This window comes from Benincasa hispida, chromosome 12 (genome assembly GCF_009727055.1).
Source record: "Benincasa hispida cultivar B227 chromosome 12, ASM972705v1, whole genome shotgun sequence".
Classification (NCBI taxonomy): Eukaryota; Viridiplantae; Streptophyta; class Magnoliopsida; order Cucurbitales; family Cucurbitaceae; genus Benincasa; species Benincasa hispida.
This window is the reverse complement of record NC_052360.1, coordinates 41,846,473-41,871,017: the sequence shown is the minus strand read 5'-3', so window position 1 is coordinate 41,871,017 and position 24,545 is coordinate 41,846,473. Positions and strand designations below refer to the sequence as shown.

Here is a 24,545-nt window from a genome sequence, read left to right as displayed (position 1 = left end):
ATCAAAATTTAAGGGTCAACGATAGACCCTTGTGACGCCGCATTAGGAGGGTAGCTTCTCCTTCTTCGCCTTCGTCAGTCCAAACTAATTGCGTTGGTTCAGGTTGCGTCGGCTCCATTAATTGCGCTATTTCCCCCCTGTCCTCCCTTACAGAGGTTGATTCTCCATCCATCTCTGGACTTGCAACCCTCTTCTTCTTTTCTTCTTCCTTCTTTAGGCGCCTTTCCTCACGCCTGCGCTCCTTCATTTCTTTCTTCTCTTTCTTCTTTCTTAGCTTGGCCTCCTCATCTTTTTCATCCTCCTTCTTTTCTTTATTCTTCTTCTCTTTGCGATGATGGGATGGCTCACCTTCTCCAACCTTCTTTTCCTTCTTCTTCTTTTTCTTCTTTTTCTCGTCTTCCACTTCTTGTTTCTTCTCTGTCGCAACTTCTTCTAACACGACTTTGATGGGTACGTCATAGAATTCTACTTGCGTAGTTTCCTCAAAAGTCTCTAAAGCCAAAGTGCTTCTTCTTGTCTCCTCTTCCACCACTTCATTCGTCACTGCCACTTCCTCTACCACCACCACTTCTTCAGTCACCACCATCGTCACCTCCTCCGTAGACAATGGTTGGTTTACAACCCCTGCATCGAGCAAATCTCCTTCTACCTCCAAGTTACTCAGAATTTTTCCGAATACCTCATTGTCATCTTGTCTCTTCTTTTCGCTTTCAGTTGAGATGACTGGAGTTGGGAGTGGGGTGCTTTCAATGCTTTGTCCCCTCTTGAACTGAGCAGGCCTGATAGCTAAAGGGTTTCTCCGAGGTCTACTGGTGATTCTGGAAACAGTGTGGGGTTGGGCAGCAAGACGGCAACTGGCAGCAAGGAATGCTGCCACTCGCATGGAGATTTGGTCAGTGGAAGGGGTTGAAGCAGAAGGCTGGGAAGCTTGGTCGGCCATGGGTGCTTAGTTGAAGAAAGTTGGAAAACGTTAGGGTTTCAGGGAAGAAGAAAGCTCTCGATGCAATGGTGCTAGGGTTTTTCAGATTGCAAAAAGAGGTAAAGTGTTCACAGATGGGGGATATTCCTATTTATAGGTTGGGCCTTAGTGGGCCCAGTACGATTTTCGTGGTGGCAGGCCTCAAGACACTCAAAAGGCCCCTTATTTGAACTTCCTTAATTTATGGAATTTTAGAAAAATGTCTTTTCATCTGTAGACTTCATCATTTCGTTGGAATACGGAACGATTGGACTTCTCAATTTTGCAAAAAGAATTATCTTTAATATTTTATTCGAATGGACGCAAGGAAAAGATTGACGCAATGTGTTCACCAACGCAAATGCATCTTTGCAGAGGACGGGCAACAACGCATGCATCCCCGCAACACACCCCTTAACTAAACACATTTCTGGAGGATCGGGCGCACGGTATTGCTACCAGTGCAACACTACCTCAACATAGTGCATTTTGCTAAGGACGGGCAAAGGACACACGCGCGCACAACACACCCCTCAGCTCAATGCATTTGAGTTGGATGAAAGCAAGGCGCATCTTTTTGGTTTAGGATGCGTCCATTATCGCCATGAATATTGAATGTGTTTTGTTTTATTATATATATTTTTTTTCATCAACACAAGTTGCTATGACTTGTGGTAATAAAATTTTCTTCTCATTACTCAATCATTCACCAATTAAAGAATAACACATTAAATATAGGAAAGCTAAAAGAATTAAAGAAAACACAGAAATAAATGCAAGAGAGTCAATGAAGAATAAATTCATAAAGTCATGAAACAAATTAATCGAAGCAATAAATGACAGAATTTAGAAATTCATAAAGACAAGAATTAAAGAAAGCATTTAAACATAGATGTGAGATATGGACCGAAAGATTCGTTTCCTTGAATGAGCGCAATCCACACCTCTGCAGGCGGTCCAGCTTGCCTACCCAATGTCCTAAGGACATTGCTCCTTTCCATTAGATCCTGGGGCTTCAGAGTTGCTGGGCAACGTACCAGGTGTTCTGTTTCTCAGCTCAGTTGCCAGCTGACCCACTTGGATCTCTAAGCTTCGAATTGAAGACGCCTACGCTTGCATCACTACGTCATTTTTGTCCATATACTATTTTAGCAGGGCCTCCAATGAGCTTCTAGAGGTGTTCGAAGATGAGGGTTGCTGATTATGTGATTTCCTTGGTTACCCCTGATTCGAGTTATGGTGAAAAGGAGGATTCCCTCGACTGCCACTTTGATGGTTGCTTGGCCCCCTTGGTTAGGATTGCCTCTGTCTCTTATACACATCTAGATGTGTATAAGAGACAGCATCAGGACGCAATCGGGTATCCCGATATGCGGGTAGTTTTTCACCAATCTTCGAAATCGCAACCAGACGGTGCTCAGAGTCTGTCTCTTATACACATCTAGATGTGTATAAGAGACAGCCATAACCATCATCAATCCAATCATCCATGTTCCGCGATATGCGATCAAGGATAACCTTGGCCTCTGTATACGTCTTGTCCATAAAACCTCCTGCCGTGGAGGCGTCAGCCACAGCCTGCATTGATCTATTTAGGCCATTGTAAAACGTCTCCATCAGGACGCAATCGGGTATCCCGATATGCGGGTAGTTTTTCACCAATCTTCGAAATCGCAACCAGACGGTGCTCAGAGTCTTATTGTCCATTTGCTCAAAGTTTAGCACATCCTTTCGTCGCCTTGTGTTGACGGCCGGTGGGAAGAACTTCTTCATGAATCACTCAAACAGTTGATCCCATAATGTAATCTCGTTCGACTCTAGTGAGTGAGCCCACCGCTTGGCTTCGTCCCTCAAGGTGTAAGGGAACAGATAAAGTCTAATACCCTTAGGGGTAATGTCAGGTAGTGAGAAGTTGCCGGACATTTCAACAAAATTGGTCAGGTGGGCATGCGGGTCTTCAACTTGCAGACCCCCAAATTGCCTTATGTTCTGGATAATTTGAAGCATGACCGATTTTATTTCGAACCTTGCGTTCTTCTCTACTGTAGGCCTCAAAATTCCAGGCGAAAAATCGTACAGATTGGGTGCCTCGTAGTTCCTCATGGGAATTTTGCGATCAGCGACAAGGAAGACTGGGTCCTGCGCTGGCCGTACTGCCCCTTGATTTCCTGTGGGTACTGCGTTGTTGTTATGATCTGCCATATCAGCTGCTCTCTTTCGCCTTGCTCGATTCTAGCGTGCCCGTGTGCGAAAGGTATGCTCAATCTCTAGGTCAGCTACAAATTCTTGTTCGGTACCAAAGCTCATAAGCCGTCAGACTGCTCTCCGCGTTGAACAGCCAGTGTAAAGAGATCTGTCCTGCAAAATACCATAAACACACCCAAACAATAAACCGTTAACCAATCCCCAGCAACGGCGCCATAAAATTAATATGCAAATTTTTAAGTCCTTATCATCATACAAGCTCATGTCCCCATTACCAGTTCCCCGACAACGGCGCCATAAATTTGATATGCAAAAATTGATTCCAGGCTACAAGTCCATGCCATAAACTTGAAGACATAGATTTTATGCGATGATATGTGACACTACTCCTTGATATGCGTTATTAATGAATGTTCTTGTAGTATGTTGTGCATTGTCGCAAGTTTCCTTGCATTGAAACAAGTATAATTTCACCGCAAGTTCTCGATGTGATCCGAGGTCAAACACAAGGATTATTTTAGGTTAATTGCGTTATATTTGTGATATATGCGAACGGGGGTTTGCACCGGGCTAATGGGCGGTTGAGCTACTCAAGCGAACCGCCCTACCTTACTACACCATAGGGATAGAAGGGAGAAGGTTGTGAAGGTGGCCTCGTTATCCACACCCCTGGTCGGATGAATGGAGCACCCAGGTAAATAAGGAACGAGATGAATACATAGGTTAAACGAGCATCCCACACCCAAAATTTGCCCCAGATCCAAATTCGAATTGGTTCCTGGTCCTGGTCAAAGACCACTGCTTCTTCTTTTGTTGACAATTCTTCTGGCAACTGGTAACAGGCTTTATCTGGGTTCAATTCCTTTCTTCCTACCCGGACCAGCATTGGATTAATTCCTTCGATGCTTTCAAATTAATAAAGGTGTTGTTTGTACATGCGACAAAGTAGATTGTGCAATAAAGTAAAGATAAGCGATAAAAATGTGGTAATAAAGTAAATTGCAATAAAAGTAATATGCGATAAAATAAACCTAAGCTATGATGATAAAAGATACAGGTTTCATGATACAAGATACTGCGGGTGAGACTGACTGTGAAGATTATACAAAGATCGTGTTATGCGGTGGCAAATTTTATGTGTGGAATAGAAAGAGAAAAGATAATTAGTATAAACATCACAAGTTCCTTAATTGCGTTAAAGGCATAAGTACGGTTTCTCTTTTCCCTTGGCGTACACCTCTCGGTGATCGGCCGCGTTCCCACATCTCTTTGGTGAAACAGGGACAAACGTAATGAACGCAAGGTTGCTTCAATCTCTGGAAGTACTTCTTGCTTTATTTAACGCATTCTTCTAACCTTCTCTTGACATATCATAATGGCATCTTCACTTCTGCTCTCACAGGTGAAGATGTCGTCTAGCATGCTTTAGCTAAACATCTTTATTTCGTTAGTATAGATTAAGTTACTTGTTTAATTCATATTAATCACCGAACGATTAAGAAAACATCATAGAGAAAATGATTTATGGAGGAACGAAAATAAACAGAGAAGTGGGAATGAAAATGATTGAGACATTGAATAATACTATTTAGCATCTGCTACATGGTTGTGAATGAAGAGATTGAGATGATGAAATACAATTGATGAATGAGAGATAGAAACAAAAAAAAATAAGCGCCAACGTCTTGGCATAGATCTGGAATGGAGAATCGTTTGCCGGCGTTGATGGAGTGAATTGAAGGATGAGCTTCCCTCTCAGGCTTGTTCAACTGGTAGAAGGGATCTAAGTACAGAGCTTCTCAGCGGGGATTTGGCAGAAGTGCACTGAGACTCACCTCTTGGCCTTGTCTCTTCTCTTCCCGGATTTCCTCCGATTAGCATTTAGATCAGCTCTCTCTCAATAGCCTTGTATCAATTATCCCCCGTTTCAAGTATATTTTTCAGTGAATTCTGTAAGGGTATTTATAGGCTGAAGGCTTTGACTTTCTGACTTATTGTAACGACTCAACCCCCTAAGACTTAAGTTAGGCCCTTACTAAATACATGCATGCATGGAACTCAAAACGACACTCTGTTATGGCGAAATAAATGCAAATTAAATAAGGTAAGTTCAAAGACTTTCATTAATTTCAAATATTAAAACAATAGTAGGGTACCCATAAATCATAAAGGATAATAAATAAGTTTGAAAAACGATCCTTAAAAATAAGTTTTAAACATAAAAACTAAAAGTCGAGAGAAACATGAAAAGAACTCTAAATCTCATGAGCGGAAGCATAAAAACTAGTCCTAGTTGCTCGATCACGAATTCTGCTTGTCCATCACCGGTGCATCTCTACCCTTACCTGAAATAACAACATGAGAAAGAATGAGTATAAAATACTCAGTAAGTAACCCCATTACTGGGGTCAGGCTGGGCATCTATGTCCTCTAGATACCCACCTCTGGTGAAACATATAAACTGCTTTAGTTCCAATTCAGGTGCTAATAATTTCCTCTCTCCTGTCTCACCCCAACACACAGGGGACCTACAACTCTTCCCATATAGGGCCTCAAAGGGTGACATTCCAATAGTAGACTGGTAGCTATTATTGTAAGCAAATCCCATCAAATGCAGGTGAGAGTCTCAACTCCCTAAAAATTGTAATGGATAAGTGCATAACATATCCTCCTATGTCTGGTTCAAACGTTCTTTTTGAATAACAATATGTGGTTGAAAACCTGACTAAAATCCAATCGAGTACCTAATGCTAATTGAAGACTCTTCCAAAAACTAGATGTAAAACGAGGGTCATCGTTTGACATAGCTGAATCTGGTATCAAAAGAGGTGTGTCAACCCCTTCCATATATAACTATGAAACTCAAGATGCTGAAAACCAACAATACTTTAACATGCTCAAGTTGAGAACTATAAAAACTGTCGTGAGCTTAAGAAAGACTTATCCACTAAAAACATATATCTGAACTTACCATTCTATCACAGGGAAAACTTCATATGTGTAGTGGAGAAACTGGTCATGCTATATAATGCGTCATCTAAAGATACGTACCAGAACAAATTTTCTCAACCGAATACTTCTTCTGCTCTAGAAGCGTCGATTGTGATGTCTCTGTTAGGGTCTACATGTCTGAGAATAACTCTATCTAATTAGGTCTCATATTCAAGAAAAACTCATCATGAGGCTCTATACTGTCATGGGCTATAAAACTTGCTTGAGCCAATCCTCATATTATCCTTTAACCTTAAAACAATCACATATCATTACTTAGATCCTACTAAGGATGAGTCTAAAATTCCCTCTTGAAAAATGAGGTTTTGAAGTCCCTAGATGCTAAGGCATCAGTCAATTGATAACACATTTCCATAACCTCGTAATAACTATAATTGATCCCTGTGGTTAGTTTTTAAGATAAAATCTTCTCGATTCATAAGTCATAGCTTGAATCACTCGTACTCCCTAGAGCTAGTTAATTCATTTCCCATGCAAGGGAAACCATACTATCCTGTACTGCTCCAAACCCACCTATAGCAACTTCTTGTTATCAACTCAACTTTATTACCAGTCTATCCCTTATGCCAGTGGTGATATTGGAAAATCCAACTTACTTACTTTTGTGCATATACCACTTTTGTCTACCTCAAGTTGGATTAATTTCCTTTTTCAATCAAATTGATGGTCTTGCCAGTTCATGTTTCAAACTTGCACACTACGTCAAAATCCCTTAAATCTTACTAATGTCTTCAATGGTTAACCTCTTAACTAATGAAGCATCAACATACCATGTCAATAGTTCTTGAACATCTACTATTACTAGTAACTCCATTTTAGCTTATCCCTTCTCAACCTTTTATTTTGGTAACAGATTCTTGTGTTAAAACAAAGTTCCATACCGATCACCTATGTAAGCTATTTTTCCATCCATCTCATATTCTCCTAAAATTCCACATGATAATGAGATATTTTTCTTCTACACCAAAACAAATTCCTTGTAACCCCTCATATCTTACCTCTAAACCATACTTAACTGGGAGTTTTGAACACATTAAATTTCTTTCTATTTCCAAAAGAGTAAACTTTCTTGGATACTTTTTTTTTCCCATTTTTCAAGTGGAATATAATCTCTTTACTAAAGTATATTTTACTTAACTCCTCTATAAGTCTTATCTCTCACACTAAGAATTTTCATCTTGTAGAATTCTCCTTTCCCAATTTTTATGCTTTTAAACTCCAAAATACTTTCGTTTGTTCGTATTTGTCCAACTTTGATCTCCTCATCACAATAAGGCTATAGATTTAATTAATCTAGGCACTCTAAAATAATCCTTCAACCCAAACAAATAACACTTTGCTTTATCCCCTTTATGTCTAGACTCATGTCCAACTATTTTGGCTTCCTTTAATGACATCAACGTAGTTGATATTCCAAAGGAATCCTACACATACTTTACCTAGTCCATCAAGTCGTAGTATTACCCAAATGATTATAAATTATGAATTCTTTCTAAAATTCTTCTCAAAATGTTGGGTTTTTAATATCTCAAAACCTTTAATATATCTATAGACTCTTCTTCTTTTCCTCCTTAGTTATAAAACAACTTTTAACCTTATACTTGAGCACTGGCCTATATATTTATACTACCATCGATTGCACTATCCAACACAAAACATAACACTAGTCCTTGATCAATTTTTGTCTCGACAATTTTATTCTTTGGCTTAAACATTTAAATATCTTCATTCCTAAATTGTCATCACTCTACATAGTTTCATCAACCTTTAACATTGCTGAACTGAGGTATATATTTGTTCGTTTCTAACATAATTTCCATGAGATTAACTAGTGCCAATGACCTCATAATTTACTCTATTTCATTTTTCTTCTTTTGTAGTGTCGTACCTGATAATCCTCTTATAATAACTTCTAACGAGTCACTGACCTAGCATTAGAACATAACTGGTGCATTAAGCTAAACAAATATTTTAATGCACAATTATCATAAAACTTGTAATTGATAAGACGTACCTGGCGATGATGAGGAATCCGTTCATGGGCCACAGGGACAATCTAGACTTACATAGTAAGTCAGTCTATAGAACCCAAAACATACGCTCTGATACCAACTGTAACGACTCGACCCTCTAGGACTTAAGTTAGGCCGTTACTAAATACATGCATGCATGGAACTCAAAATGACACTCTGTTATGGCGAAATAAATGCTAATTAAATAAGGTAAGTTCAAAGACTTTCATTAATTTCAAATATTAAAACAATAGTAGGGTACCCATAAATCATAAAGGATAATAAATAAGTCTTAAAAACGATTCTTAAAAATAAGTTTTAAACATCAAAACTAAAAGTTGAGAGAAACATGAAAAGAACTCTAAATCTCATGAGTGGAAGCGTAAAAACTAGTCCCATGGTTCGATCACGAATTTTGCTTGTCCATCGCAGTACCTGAAATAACAACATGAGAAAGAATGAGTATAAAATACCGAGTAAGTAATCCCACTACTAGGGTCAGGCTGGGCATTTATGTCTTCTAGATACTTACCTCTGGTGAAACATATAAACTGCTCTAGTCCTCATGGGACACATATGCACATGAAACAAGAAGGAGACTGAGTCATTTCCTACTGTAGTTAAGTATGCCCGCTACCTCTGGTGAATCCCGAAGGAGATACAAACTGGTGAATCTCGAAGGAGACACAAACTAGTGAATCTTGAAGGAGACACAAACTGGTGAATCCCAAAGAAGACACGAACTGGTGAATCCCAAAGGAAACACAAACTGGTGAATCCTGAAGGAGACATAACCGAAAACAACCCAAACGGCAGAAATCTTACCCAAATCGATAGATCCAGCGATGGCAAAAGCAAACAATGCTTGAGCAGTGGTGGACGAAGGTCATGAAGAAGAAACTGACACGACGGCTAGGGTCTCGGCTAGAGGAATAAAGAAAGAATTGAATCGGGGGGGGGGGGGTGCCGGGCTGCGTGAGGAAAAAAAGAAATGTGGTTTGACTTTTATTTAAAAAAACAATAATAAAATAATAATAATTAAATAAACAAAAAAGGAAATAAATATAATTACGTTTAATTCCTTTCCGTTGTATACTATTAAATTCCTTTCCGTTTCAAAAGAAAAATAATTCCTGCCATTACTTTTAAAATGAATTTAAAATTGAATAATTCACGCCAACAAAATTCCCGCACTATACTTGAAGTCCAAAATTCCAAAAATGCCCTCCAACTAGTAACAATTACTGAAATTCCAAATAATAAAGTTACTCAAAATTACGTTATACTAAAGAAATGTGCGGGTGTTACATCTTGAAAAAAAAAACTTCCGGGGGTGTTACACTTGTGATCCCCGCTTATTGTTATGGAAAGTCCGAAAATGGTAATAAATATTCCTTCTGTTATGCAATGAATCCATCGAATATGCACAATGGTTAGTTGTACACGTGTCATAATCTTTCGCATTTGCGTTGCTCATTTCATCTTCGATCGTGTGTTCGCATGCGGTGTTGCTTTTTTGATTACCATGCGGTTGAAGTTCAGCTCTGATTGAACTGTTCATTGCCTCGTCAATTGCGTTGATCGTCTATTCATTCCTGACTGATGGGCGCAATGCGATGTAGATGCGTTAATCTTTCTCTCTTGACCATGAGCACATACGGTGACTGGTTTCCTGCAAACAAACTTGAAATATCCTTTCTACCATTTTAATGGTCTTAGTTGGTGTATTTGCGATAATTTATAATTATTGTATTTCCTTAGCTAATTTTCATATAATGATGCAACTTCCTTTCTTTGGACACAATATCTAAATAAAGCAGTATAAATACATTGTATTTCTATAGTTATCAGCCAGTGCAAGACCCTGTTTTCTTGCTGTCGACCGCAACATCCTTATGAGGAACTATGCGGTGTCATCTTTATAACTTCTCACCCAGAATTTCAAGACCCATGTTGTGGAGAATGCAAGGTTTCAGATAAGGCCGTTATGCTTCAAATGATCCAAAATGCGGGACAACTTGGAGGTCTACAAGGGAAAAACCGTATCTCATTTGACCAGCTTCGTAGAAATGTGCAACACATTTCCATACCTGTGTGTGACTCTCGAAGGAATTAAGATTGTATCTCTTCCCGTATACACTTGGATGAGGCAAGAGGTGGGCTTTTAGTCACTTGAGCCAAATGAAATCAACGCATGGTACTAGTTGGTCGAGAGTTTATGAATAATATGTTGCCTCCAGCCGGTCACGAAGGAGACAAGTGATGTGTTGAATTTCGAACAGAAGGGATATGAAACTTTGAGCACCGCCTGGGTGCGATTCAGACAATTAGTGAAGATCTGTCCGCACATCGGGATTCCCAATTGCATTCTAAGGGGGACTTTTTATAACGACTTGGATCGATCAACGCAAGCAGTTGTTGATGTCTCAGCGGTATGAGGGTTAATGGACAAGACGTATACAGAAGCAAAGATCATCTTAGATCGCATTTCGTGTAATACAAATGAGTTGATAGATAACGAGTATAAGGAAAAAGGCTCGGAACAAAGAAGAGCAGAAGTGCCATTGTATCAGCTGATATAATGAACACTCTAGCCACCCAGATGGCCACAGTAACCTCGCTCCTCCAGACTATGGCTATTCAGCAAGGACATCTCTCTCAAATTTCAATGCAAGCCAATGCACTGCAGCAAGTGGCCGCAATAAAATGCGTTCAATGTGGAGAGGGGCACTCAGTGGAAGTCTGCTCGTTGAATCAACAATCCGTATACTCTATTCACAATGAATCATTCGACAGCACCTACAACCCTATTTGTGGAATCACCCAACTTTCAGTTGGGAGGGAATCACAACCAGAAGGGCCAAAGTAATCATCAAAACAGTCATCTCTGGAATCGTGGTAATCCTCCGGTTTTCATTAATCAGAATCACAACCAACGTAATTTTCAGAGTATGCAACCATACGACCAACCGTCCTCTTCTGACACCTCTTCTAGTACCTCGTCTTTAGAAACATTATTGAAACAATATATTGAGAAGAATGAGGCAATCAAGCAATTGCAAGCTTCCTCCCTTAGAAACTTGGAGGTACAGATTGAACAGCTTACGATCGAACTTAAGAATAGAGCGCCTGGTACGCTGCCCAGTAGCTCGGGAGCACCAGGACAACGCGGTGAAGAACAATGTCAAGCAGTGACATTGAGAAGTGGCAAGACAACGGTCCCCGTGCCACCAATACCAGATTCAGTGAAAAGGCTAGTAGACTCAATCATTAATGATTACCACTCAACCACAAACAACAGAACTACCAGTTCGGAAGAAAATACCTCTACAAAGAATGAATCTCAACAAGACTCAGATTCAAAGTCACCGTAACCTCCAGCTCTTAAAACACAGCAAGCAAAGGACCTCAATGAACAACCAATTAAATAGGAAGTACGGCAGGATCCTCCATCTTTCCCGTCCAGACTGAGAAAGAAAGATGGCAACAAACAATTCAAGAGGTTCCTAGATGTTCTTCGACAATTACATATCAACATTCCCTTAATAGAAGTGTTGGAACAAATGCCGAACTATGTGAAATTCCTCAAGGACATACTTGCCAACAAGAGGAAGATCAGGGAGAATGAAACAGTCGCATTAACATATGAGTGTAGTGTGCTTTTTTAGAACAACATCCCCACTAAAATGAAAGATCCAGGGAGTTTCACATTGCCATGCTCAATAGTGGGAAAAGAAGTCGGAATTGCGCTGTGTGACTTGGGGGCAAGTATAAACCTGATGCCCTTGTCAATCATCAAAAAGTTAAATATCAGCAACGCAAGACCCACAACAGTTACGTTGCAGTTGGCCGATAGATCAATAACACATCCAGAGGGCAAAATAGAGGATGTACTTGTGCAAGTGGATAAGTTCATCTTCCCCTCTGACCTTATCATATTGGATTATGAATCTGACATTGAGGTGCCTATCATCTTGGGTCGCCCGTTTCTTGCAACAGGGCGAGCACTGATCGATATACAGAAAAGAGAACTTACCATAAGGGTCGAAGATCAGCAAGTTAAGTTCAACGTGCTCAATGCGTTGAAATACCCAGGTGATATGGAAAATTGTCAATACGTTGGAGAATTGCAGGAAGAACATTGGCACGAGTCTCAAGAAGAATCAGAGGAAGAGGACTTTGGGATTGGCGCAATGTGGGAGGAAAATTGTGCCGCAATACAAACTGAGTTAGATTTTGAAACAATCAAGTTATCTGAACGAACAATGCAACGTACTAAGTTATCTTTAGAAGAACCACCCATGTTAGAGTTGAAGGCATTACTAGTGCACCTCAAATATGTTTATTTAGGAGGCAATAACACTTTACCAGTTATAATCTCTGCCTCACTGAGCAAAGAAAAGGAGGACACACTCATTCAGATCCTTAAGAACAACGCAAAAGCCTTGGGATGGACCTTAGCGGACATTCGAGGGATCAGTCCTTCATATTGTATGTAGAAGATTCGTCTTGAAGAAGGAAAAACAAGATCTATAGAGAGGCAGTACTGTTTGAACCCTGCCATGAGGGAGGTTATGAAGAAAGAGATGGTGAAGTGGCTTGATGCAGCCGTCATTTACCCCATATCTGATAGCAGTTGGGTAAGCCAAGTGCAATGCGTTCCAAAGAAAAAGGGTATGACAGTCGTCACCAACAGCAAAAATGAGTTAATTCCTACAAGGACAACCACAGGGTGGAGAATATGTATGGATTACCATAAGTTAAATCTGGCCACAATGAAGGACCACTTTCCACTCCCGTTTATTGATCAAATGTTAGATCGGCTTGCGGGGAATGAATTCTTTTGCTTTCTTGACGGCTATTCAGGGTATAACCAAATTGCGATTGCGCCAGAAGATCAGGATAAAACAACTTTCACGTGCCCATTTAGCACATTTGCATTTCTTCGCATGCCATTTGGACTCTATAATGCACCAGGTACCTTCCAAAGGTGTATGATGGCCATATTTTTAGATTTCATGGAGGAGTCAGTCGAGGTGTTTATGGATGTCTTTTCAGTTTTTGGCAACACCTATGACTCCTGTTTATCAAATCTGGAAAAAGTCTTGAAGAGATGCGTTGAAACAAATCTGGTTCTGAACTGGGAGAAATGCCATTTCATGGTTGAAGAAGGAATCGTGCTAGGTCACAAGATATCAAAGGCAGGATTGGATGTTGATCAAGCAAAAATTGACACAATTTCCAAGTTACCACCACCAATCAATGTGAAAACACTTAGGAGTTTTCTGGGACATGCGGGGTTCTATCAAAGATTTATCCACAACTTTTCTCAGATCGCATGACCCCTAAGCGCACTCCTCGAGATTGATCGCGAATATGATTTCAATGACGCATGCGCCGAAGCATTCCACACGCTGAAAAATGCGCTCATCACTGCACCTATTCTAATCGCGCCGGATTGGACGCAACCATTTGCATTGATGTGTGACGCCAGTGGATATGCAGTGGGTGTAGTCTTGAGTCAACGCAAAGACAAGATTTTGCATCCTGTCTATTATGCCAGCAAGACGTTGAATGATTCACAGGAAAATTATACAACCACAAAGAAAGAAATGCTCGCAGTGGTGTTTGTGCTGGAGAAATTTTGATAGTACTTAATTGGATCAAATGTAGTGGTGTATACTGATCATTCTGCGATCAAATACCTTATGACGAAGAAAGATGCGAAACCAGGACTGATAAGGTGGGTACTACTCCTTAAAGAATTTGACCTAGAGATTAAAGATTGGAAGGGCACTGAGAACCAAGTCGCAGATCATTTATCACGGTAAGAAAATTGCGAGGTTCAGAAGAAAAAGAAAGAAATTGAAGAAAGGTTCCCTGACGAGCAACTTATGTCGGTATGTGTTAATGTTCCATGGTATGCGGACATTGTACAATTCATAGTTTGCGGCCAAGTACCAGAAGACTACTCATACCAGTAGAAGAAGAAGCTGAGACACGAAGTCAAATTTTATTTATGGGATGATCCCTTCTTGTATCGACTTGGACCTGATCATATTTTGCGTCGATGCGTTCCTGAGCATGAGACTAAGCACATTTTGGAACTTTGTCATGAGTCCCCTTATGGAGGACATTTTAGGGGGCAGCGGACCGCCGCTAAAGTCCTACAGAGTGGCTATTTTTGGCCAACACTATTTAAGGACACCCATGCCCATGTTGTGCAATGCGACAGATGCCAGAGAACAGGGAAGATGTCAAGAAGGGATGAAATGCCTCTGACTTCAATCTTGGAAATTGAATTGTTTGATGTATGGGGAATCGACTTTATGGGCCCATTTCCGCCTTCAGAAGGTCATCAATATATTCTGGTCACAGTTGATTATGTATCAAAGTGGGTTGAGGCCATCCCATGCACTAAAAACGATGCGGCCATGGTGGAGAATTTTCTCAAGAAAAATATCTTCACACGATATGGAACGCCCAGTGCCTTAATTAGTGATGAAGGCTCAAATTTCATCAACCACATCATCACCAACCTGTTGACCAAATTTAATGTCAGCCATAGAGTTTCAACCGCATATCAGCTACAAACCAATGGGCAGGCAGAAATTTCTAACAAAGAGATCAAGACTATCTTGGAGAAGGTAGTCAGTGCCTCTAGGAAGGATTGTTCACCTAAGCTTGACGAAGCATTATGGGCATACATGACTGCCTTCAAAACTCCAATTGACATGTCCTCATATGCTCTGGTCTTCGGAAAAGTTTGTCATCTGCCTCTCGAGTTTGAACACAAAGCAATGTGGGCAAGTAAAAAGCTAAACTTTGATCTGTCAAGCGTGGGGGAAGTCCGAAAGTTGCAGTTGAATGAGCTAGTCGAGTGGCGAATGAATACCTACAAAAATGCCAAGCTTTATAAAGAGCGAACCAAGAAGTGGCATGCCGACTGCATAAACAAATGAACATTCTTCGAGGGTCAACAGGTACTTCTATTTAACGCGCATTTGCGATTGTTTCCAGGAAAGTTGAAGTCCCGCTGGTCTCGGCCATTTTGCATCAATACTATCTTTCCCCATGGCGCAGTGGAGCTAACAACTGAAGATGGAAGCAGTCCATTCAAAGTCAATGGTCAAAGAATTAAGCCATAATATGGGGGCAATGTGGAACGACGCATGGAGACCATCGACTTAGGCAAGCAGGATTGACTGCTTGCGGGGATGCTATTGCGGTAACTCTGAAAAACTTCTTTTAATTAGCATCCCTACATCTATGTTTAATTGCTTTATTTATAGCTTTCCTTTATTGTTTTCTGCATTGCGTTGTTTACTGCTTTCTTAATTTAACCTTTACTACTTTACGAATTTACTTTCAATTTAATTCAATTGCGTTATTTCCATGCCTTGTTCAATTTACTCACTTTTCTGCATTAGTTGCGTTGTTCTTAAATCTCTGTGAATGACTGACTAAAAGAAAATGAACACCGCAAAGTCTTAGCTACTTGCGTTGTTGATGAAAAAAAAATAAAAAAAATAAAACAATAATAAAATAAAAATAAAATATAATAAACTTTAATAAACATCCGGTATGCATTGCGATGACGGGTGCATCTTGCGCTGATAAGATACACTTTGTGTCCATCTTACACAAATGCATTGCGTGGAGGGTTGTGTTGCGTACGTATGTATTCTGCGCTCGTTCTTAGCAAAAACGCACTAAGTGTTCAAGTAGTGTTCGCCAGTAAAATCCGTGCACCCATCCTCTAGAAATGTGCTGAGTTGAGGGGTGTGTTACGTTAATGCATGCGTTGTTGGCCGTCCTCTACAAATATGCATTTGCGGTAACGGATGTATTGCGTTAATCTTTAACCTTGCGCCCGTCCGAACAAGATACAAAAGATAAATTCTTTTTGTGAAGAGAGTAGTCCAATCATTTAGGCTTCCAAGGAAATGATGATTTAGCAGATGAAGGGACGTCCTTTTCTGCTAATTCATAAATGCGAGGAGCGCGGTGGGCAGGCTTTTTGAGTATCTCGGGGCCTGCCAGGCAGAATTTGCATTGAGCCCATCAAGGCCCAACCTATAAATTCCCTCCTCTTTCGTCTGAGGAAGTCTATTTGAATCTTTTGTGAAAAAGAAAACCCTAAGCGAATCCTCTGCATACCAAACCTTCGAAATTTCTTCCCAAGTCCAAAGAATTTTTCCAACTCTATCACTCACCAAAACCATGGTCGAGCAGTCCTCACGTTCATCTTCCCTACCTTCATCACCTTCCCCAGCCCAAGTCACCGTAATGGAGGTGGCATTCCTCGCAGCAAGCTGCCGCCTCGCCGCCCAGCCGAAACCCATCCAAAGAATCGCCGAAAAACCTTGGCGAAAACCTGTTGTAGCCAAACCACTCCAAATCCGAGAGAGGTAAAGCACGGAGAGTGCCCCACTCCCAGCACTATCTTCAGAAAGTGAGAAGAAAATAAGAGATGACAAAGAAGTGTTTGGGAGCATCCTGAGCAACATGGAGAAGGAGGGAGGGCTACCCGAAGCCGAAGTTGTTAATCAGCCCTACTTTCGGAGGAGAAGATGGCAGAAGCTTCACGGAGAAGCACCTTGGCCGTTGCGAATCCTAAGGAAACTGTTCAAATAGAATCCTATGAGGGACCCATCAAGGTTGCTTTGGAGGAGGTGGGAGCAAAGAAGACGTTGAAACGGCTGAAGGGAAGAAGAAAAGGAAAAGCAAGGAGAAGCGAACAGAAGGAGATGAAGAGGCTCGGTCAAAGAAGGAGAATAAGGAAAAGAAATCGAGTGAAAAGAGGGAGCGCAGACGAGAAGAGAAGCGCCTGAAGAAGGAAGAAAAAAGGAAGAGGGCGGAAAGCCCGGATGTCGACGGAGAATCCACCACCATAAGTGTGGAAGAAGGGGTTTCAATGCAAGAAAAAGAATCAGTGCAACCTCAAGAGGCATCAACGCATATCAGGACGGTTGCGACTGAAGACCGAGAGGATTCAGACATTACCCCTCTAATGTGGCGTCGCAAGGGTCAATAAGCAACCCACAAGTTTGCCAAAGTCTAGCATAAGAGATGGAAGGAGAAAAAGAGAAGAAGAGGAAAAAGAAGAAAAGATGTTACGAGCGCAACAACCATCGCAGCAGGCAATTTGAAAAGAAAACTCCAAGATAAGGAAGTGCACCGTAACAATGCAATTTCGACAGAAGGAGAGAGAAAAAGGCTCGAGGATGAATAGTGCATATTGCTGGCCTCAGAGCAATTTGAAAAAGAAATGAGAGAAGAAGAAGAGGAAGAAAAGAAGAAGAAGGAAGAGAAGGAGAAATAACACAAGGCAAATGTGCAGCACATCAGAGATAAGAAAAGAATAGAAGTTGCAAAGTGGAGAAGGGAAGAAGAAGAACAGTGCAAGGAATGGGAACAAAAACAAAGACAAAATTCCCGCCTTGCATTGGCACAAGGTAAGGGCAAAGTGAAAGTTGAAAGCAGTGAGCCTGTATTGACCAAAGGGCGCCCATCAAAGAAGAAGGAAAATGATGACATGATGATGGAAATGGTGTTCTTTCCTGCGTCAATGCCACTATCGAATTTAATTACAAGTGTTCTGCTGGAGCATGGGTAGGAGACATTCTGCCAGTGCCCAACCATCATAATTCCAACAGTAGTGAGAGATTTTTACAATGGACGACTTCATGGCACCAAAGATGCGGTGATCATGAAAGGGTGTACTCCATTCAGCACAAGGGACATCAACGAGTAATATAAGATGAAGGACATCCCAGATGTGTTGGGTAACAAAATTATTAATGATCCCCAAGAAGAGCAAATCGAGAATGCGCTGAGAATATTAACGCAATCGAACACTAAGTGGTCGGTATCCTTGAAAGGCATTAAAATCCTTGCATCCAACAAACTGCTTCTAGAAGCGCGTCTTTGGGTTTACTTAGTGAAACGGTGACTCATCCCTACATCGCATGACAAAACAGTTTTAAGGGATCGAGTAATGGCCACATATTTCATAGCGCGCGGTATTCCGATCAACGTGGGCCAATTGATCGCAAAGAAAATTCAAGGTTTTGCAAGACCAAATACCCTTGGACCCCTTACCTTTAGTTATTCGCCCTCCAAGCCCACCTACAGAACACCTTTCCCCGCTCTCTGAACACTTTACAAATCTTCTCCTTGCTCCCGATTCACCCAACGCACTCCCAGAAACATCTTCCTCCCCTCCATCTCCATCGCTGCATGTTGATGACTCACACGGTTTGGGTGAAGGCACTTCTACTCAACCTCAAACCGTTGATGGTGAAACATCGCAGGCGCATCCCACCACTGCAACCCTTACTGCTGACCTAGCAGAGATGCGTTCTCTTCTCTCTCAACAACAAGAATTCTTTTGCCAACGAATAACGAAGTTACAAGAGAGCCACGCAGAGGTGTAACGCAGTGTTGCGATGGCGCAGCAGGTGCTGATCAACATTCAACACAATATTTTCACGATCCACCTAAACCAGAGACAAATGGTAGAGCGCAACCATGATTACTTTAACTTTTTAACGGCCTATTTACATGGTCCCATGGTGCATCTGCATTTACAGCAACCTCTACATTTTGAAGAAGCTCCTTGAGTTCCTCTGCAAAATCTTCCACCAGAGCCCCCGTCGCAACTCTAAATTTGGGGATGTGCCATCTTCTCAATAAATCTACAATTTTTCGTTACAGTCATTCTTTTATTTTATTCATTTCATTATTCTTATGTATAGAAGCTATACCTTGATTTTTTGTACATGCTTAAATTTTGTGTTGCGATAATTGTAATTCTTTGTATACTTAGTTAATTTTAATACTTAGTTAATTTTAATACAACTGAGTAACTATTCTTTCCATATGTGTTAGCCTGTTTACTCATCATCCTTTGTCAATTATTGAGATATTCCTTGTCTTGTATTTTGCGTTATTAATTGTGCTGCCATGATGAGTAGTATGCATACCCTTAGCAACATTTCTTACACTTTGCACTTTCTGACTAACACTTGGATAATTCATAGCAATAGCATTGCTTTACCTTTTCTATTTCAAGACTTTGCTCAAACCTTTTTTTCAAAATTTTGACTAAGTGTTTTGTCTTTTCTATCCAAAACAACGCAATAAGGACCTTGCACATATCTAAATTTGGGGGTGGGGAAGGTCTGGGTAGATGCGAGCAAGCAAATGCGGTCATTATCAGGAAAATGCATTCATTATCAAAAAAAATAAAAAAATAAAATTCATAAAAACTCCAAAGTCAGCGCTAGGGAAAATCCCAACCTGATAAGAGCTAAGTCGTGAAAGGAATCTACTCGTAGTTGGATGTTCGCATGTCACCCATGGGAGCAAGTCAAAACGAAGGTAGGTTTCCAAGATCGACGCAATATGAAAAGAAAAAAAAAAGAGAAAATAAGAATAGAAGAGACGACTCCTCTGATCAGCAAAAGTAGAACTTAACTGAAAATCAAGAGTTGAAGTTGAGATTGGTACACAACCGTAGTTGGATGCTCGCATGACACCCGTGGGCCAAAACGAAGGGTATAGACATGATCAATAGTCTCTAATAAAATGACGCAAACCAGACCACCACATAAAGACGCACCTAGTTGTTTTTGCAAGAAGATGTAACATTCATTTCAAAACAAGAAGGGAATTTTTGGGTAGAGGTTTGTTGTATAAAATAATAAAGTAGAGTATGTGATGAATTGTAAAGGATAGAAGGAAATTGCGTTGTTAAGTAATATTGTAGAGGTGGAGCATTCAGAGCAGCCAATCGACGCAAAGTTAGGATAGAAATTGAGCAAAATTTCCTGAGTTAAAGATATGCTTGAGGACAAGCATATATCTAAATTTGGGGGTGTGATAACTTGTAGAAATAAAAGTTATATTTTATTTAGATATTGCGACAAAAAAAGAGGAAAGTTACGTCAGTAGTATAAGAATTGGCTAAGAAATACGAAAATTATGAAATGTCATAAATGCACCCACTAACACCATTGCGATGGCGAAATAGAATGTTTCAGTCTCTGTTTCTCAAGAAATAGGTCACCGCATGCGTGAATGGCTCGAAGACAAAATGTACGACGCATCTACATCACATGCGCCCATCAATCAAGAACGAAAAGATGATCAATGCAATGACGGCGCATGTGACAATCGATCAAGAGCTTTAGCGATCAATGCATTTCAACCGCATGCGGTAATAAAAAAACAACACCACATGTGGCGATCGATCGAAGATGTGAATAGCAACGCATTCGCGGACGATTCTGACAAGTGTACAGCTTTTTATTGTGCAATTCTGACGGATTGATCGTGGAACAGAAAGGAATTTTCCATTACGCCATTTCAGGAATTACTATAATTATACAGTGGGGACCACAAATTCAAAGAGCCAAGGTCTTGCCTATAAGTAGCTTCCTCAAATTCGCTGAAAAACATACTGAAACGAGGAGAGAGAGGCTAGTCTAAAGAGACTTTACAGAGTAAATTTGGGAGAACTACGAGACAAGGCTGAAAAGTGAGTCTCTGAGCAAAGAATTATTTCGATTCCCGAAGCTGAAGCTCTTTGCAAAAGGTCAATTCTACCAGGAAAGCAAGCCTGAGAGGGAAGCTTTCCTCTCCACCACATTCATACGCCGACAAGAACAAGTCTCTGATCGGGATATGTGTCAAGATGTTGACCCTCTTTCTGTATTTGTTTCTATTCTCTAATTCATCTTCTGTGTTCATCTTCTTTAATCCCTCATTCACAAACATGTATCAAACGCTTAATTTTAGAATTAAATGTTATCATCGTCATCGTTATCATCTCTCTGTCTCTTTCCATACATTTATCATCCATTTTCTCCATGATGTGTTCTTAATCCCCGGAATAAACATCAAGAATTAAGCGAGTGAGTCAATCTGTGTCAAGGAATCAATTAAGTTTAGCTAAAGCATGCTCGATGGCATCTTCACCTGTGAGAGCAGGAGTGAAGATGTTATTTCGCCTATCGAGAAAAGGTTGGAAGAATGCATTAACTAAAGCAAGAAGTATTTCTAGAGATGGAAACAACCTTGCGTTCATCATCACGTTCATCTCTGTTTCACCATAGACGTATGGGAATGTGGTCGATCACTAAAAGGTGTACACCAAGAGAAAGTGGAACCTTAGTTGCGTCCTTAACGCAATTGACGAACTTGCGATGTTTTTACTCTTTACTCTTTCTCTTTCTGCTTCATTCATAAGACTTACCATCATATTCATCGATTCTTTTGTACAGCCAGTCCTCGACCCCTGTATCATGTATCATAGTAGTTCAGGAATTTACTTTATCAACGCATTTTTACTTTCAGCGCAATTTATATTTCTGTACAAACCAAAATTCTTTATTCATTATTCTAACTGGTTACATGTATCACATTAGTATCGCATTTTACGACAACAATTCCCGTGTTTAACCTTGGATCATTCTGAGAAACTTGCGTTGGAATTATACTTTTTTTCAGCGTAAGGAAACTTGTGACACGCACTACTTCATCGCATACTACGAGCATATCACTATCAATGCATACACTTATAACGTAGTATCGCATAAATTATCTTTATCGCAAAGCACTTGAGTGCATATAGAGCATCATTCATTCATTCATCAGCGCAATAGATAAAGATAGATTCACTTTTACCATTACAAGTTTATGGCAACATGAGCTTGTATTACATTCATCCATCAGTAATATGTATAAGCGATACAAAACATAACACAGATAACACTTCACTCTTATCCTTACAAGTTTATGGCGCCGTTGTCGGGGACATGAGCTTGTATGATTCATATTCATCATTGTCCATATGCTTAAAGATTAATTTTCACCGTACAAGTGACAATTATTCGACGCATTGATAATGGGTAGAAATGCACATTATCATAGTGCTAAGTTCTTAAACAATGTTGGAATGCATTGATGAAATATGTTAAATTACATCCATTAAGCATAAATTCTATAATATTGCGGTCGCATGTGTCCAACGCATTAGAACAGTTGATCTTTATATTTTTGTGCAGAATATGCGTTAATGCAATGTAAAGATTGCGATAATAAGAATTCACTGGTCGAGCGTAACTTCACCTCAAGGCTCTGCATTGATTGTGCTCGCAAACATTCACCCGAGAAGGATCATTGCAACTTGGTCAGCGCAACATGGTGGGCGCATCCGGGTGAAAGGATAATTAAGAGCGATGGGACAAAAAGCTGATGACAGTCGGATCCGAATTAAGTTGACGGCCGATAACATTCTCAAAGTACATTAAGCTTTATCGGTGAAAATTTTCTGATGCATCAGTCAAGAATTAAAGCTGTCCCATCTGTACAACCAGGAGAGAGAAGCCACATTTCACCATGGATGCTCTATAAATACCAAGTGCATTCTTCAGAGAAGGGGTTGATTGGTTGATGAGTTAACCAGTTGCTTCTGTGCATAATTTCCTTTCCATTTTAAGGCGAAGCAAGAGACGAGTAGTGGCACTAGAGATTGCCTAGGGAACCTCGAGAGAGAACCTTGGGGCGTAAGAGTAGAGAGCGGGCCAACTCTCGCGAGAGCGAGATTATCTTTAGAGCACGAGTAGAAACAGTGTAAACGCCTAGCAGCAAGAAATTGCTACCAGGCTCTTTATTAAACTTGCATTGTTATTTGTACTTCATCTTCATATCTATTTGATGGAAGTTCTATTTCTACATCTACTCACTCTCTTAATACGATGAGTAGCTAAGCTAATCGAATGGGTTAGAAGAACTAAGCTAACATGACCTACGAAGTTTATTGCTTGCGATTGTCTTGTTTTATGCTGTGTAAAATACCCTTTAGAGTTACTCGAGAAAGAGTCTAAAGAAATAACCTAATGTCCTCGAGAGAGCTAAGGTTAGAATCTGACTCGAAAGAGCAAGATTAGACTTGCATAAACAAGAGATAGGGACTTAGAAATAAGCTTTGTTGTCAACTTGCATCGCATGCATCCTAAGAATAGGTATGATGATATGTGGTCGCCTTGTTGTGTATCATACATAAACAATAATTAGAGGTTATGTTTGTAGGCCCTATAGACACCTTTGCACATACATCACATGCGTTCTAGTATTAGAAGTCGTAGCAATTCACACCAAGAGGTGGTTTTACTATCGTATGCATGTTGCATGAACGCATTCTAGGGAGTGTGTTAGCCGAAGCCTTCTCAACCCATTCACGACATATTCATCGCATCTCCGGTTTACAACTCTTTAAAACTCACCGCATTTGTTATTTATTTTTTCATTAATGCAAACAAAAACCCAACGATTTATTATTTAACTGTTACCACAAATCTTCATAAAAATCACCAACGCAAACTATTTTCACAAATCCCTGTGTTCGACCCTGGACTTACAAGGAAACTCAGAGGAATTTACACTTGAATTCCGCTGGGGAAACTTGAGTGCACAACGCAAATCCATCAACGCATATCATCCATATTTCCACCACATAATTTCAAGCATCAACGCATCAGTCAGGAATTAAAGCTGTCCCATCTGTACAACTAGGGAGAGAAGCGCTCTTCAGCATGGATGGTCTATAAATACCAAGGGCATTCTTTAGAGAAGGGTTAACCAGTTGATGCAGTTCACCGTTTAGTTCACGCTTCTGTTCATAATTTCCTTTCAATTTTAAGGTGGAGCAAGAGAAAAGTGGTGGCCGCAGAGATCACTTAGGGCAAACTCAAGAGAGAACCTTGGGGCATAAGAGGAGAGAGCAGGCCGACTCTCACGAGAGCGAGATTATATTTTGAGCACGAGTAGAAACAGTGTAAACGCATGGCAGTAAGAGATTGCTACTGGGCTCTTTATTATATACTTGCATTGTTATTTTGTACTTCATCTTCATATCTACACAATGGAAGTTCTATTTCTACATCTATTCACTCTCTTAACATGCATGAGTAGCTAAACTAGTCGAATGGGTTGAGAAGAACTAAGCTAACACGACCTAGGAAGTTCATTGCTTGCGGTTGTCTTGTTTTATGCTGTGTAAAATACCCTTTAGAGTTACTCGAGAGAGAGTCTAAAGAAATAACCTAACAACTCGAGAGAGCTAGGTTAGAATCTGGACTCCAAAGAGCAAGATTAGACTTGCATAAACAAGAGATAGGGACTTAGAGATAAGCTCTGTTTGTCGACTTGCATCGCATGCATCCTAGAGATAGGAATGATATTATGTGGTCGCCTTATTTGTGTGTGTTATCCTGTCATCGCATAAATAAGAATAGAGGCTTATGTGTAGGTCCTATAAACTTAGCGCAGATATCGCATGCGTTCTAGTA

General features: G+C 40.3%; 2 protein-coding genes across 2 annotated transcripts; one reads left to right on the top strand and one right to left on the bottom strand.

The window, feature by feature from the left end:
- Position 1: 1 nt before the first annotated feature.
- Positions 2-940, bottom strand: LOC120067505 (vicilin-like seed storage protein At2g18540). Its single transcript, XM_039019054.1, has one exon. It carries the CDS (start codon positions 938-940, stop codon positions 2-4), a length of 939 nt encoding a protein of 312 aa, XP_038874982.1.
- Positions 941-14,621: 13,681 nt separating this feature from the next.
- LOC120067503 lies at positions 14,622-15,149 on the top strand. The gene has a single exon (XM_039019053.1). The coding sequence runs from the start codon at positions 14,622-14,624 to the stop codon at positions 15,147-15,149; it is 528 nt and encodes a 175-aa protein (XP_038874981.1).
- Positions 15,150-24,545: the final 9,396 nt, after the last annotated feature.

Excerpts from the sequence above, each read along its gene's own strand:
- LOC120067505 (XM_039019054.1), bottom strand. The coding sequence starts at position 940 with ATGGCCGACCAAGCTTCCCAGCCTTCTGCTTCAACCCCTTCCACTGAC.
- LOC120067503 (XM_039019053.1), top strand. The coding sequence starts at position 14,622 with ATGGTGGAGAATTTTCTCAAGAAAAATATCTTCACACGATATGGAACG.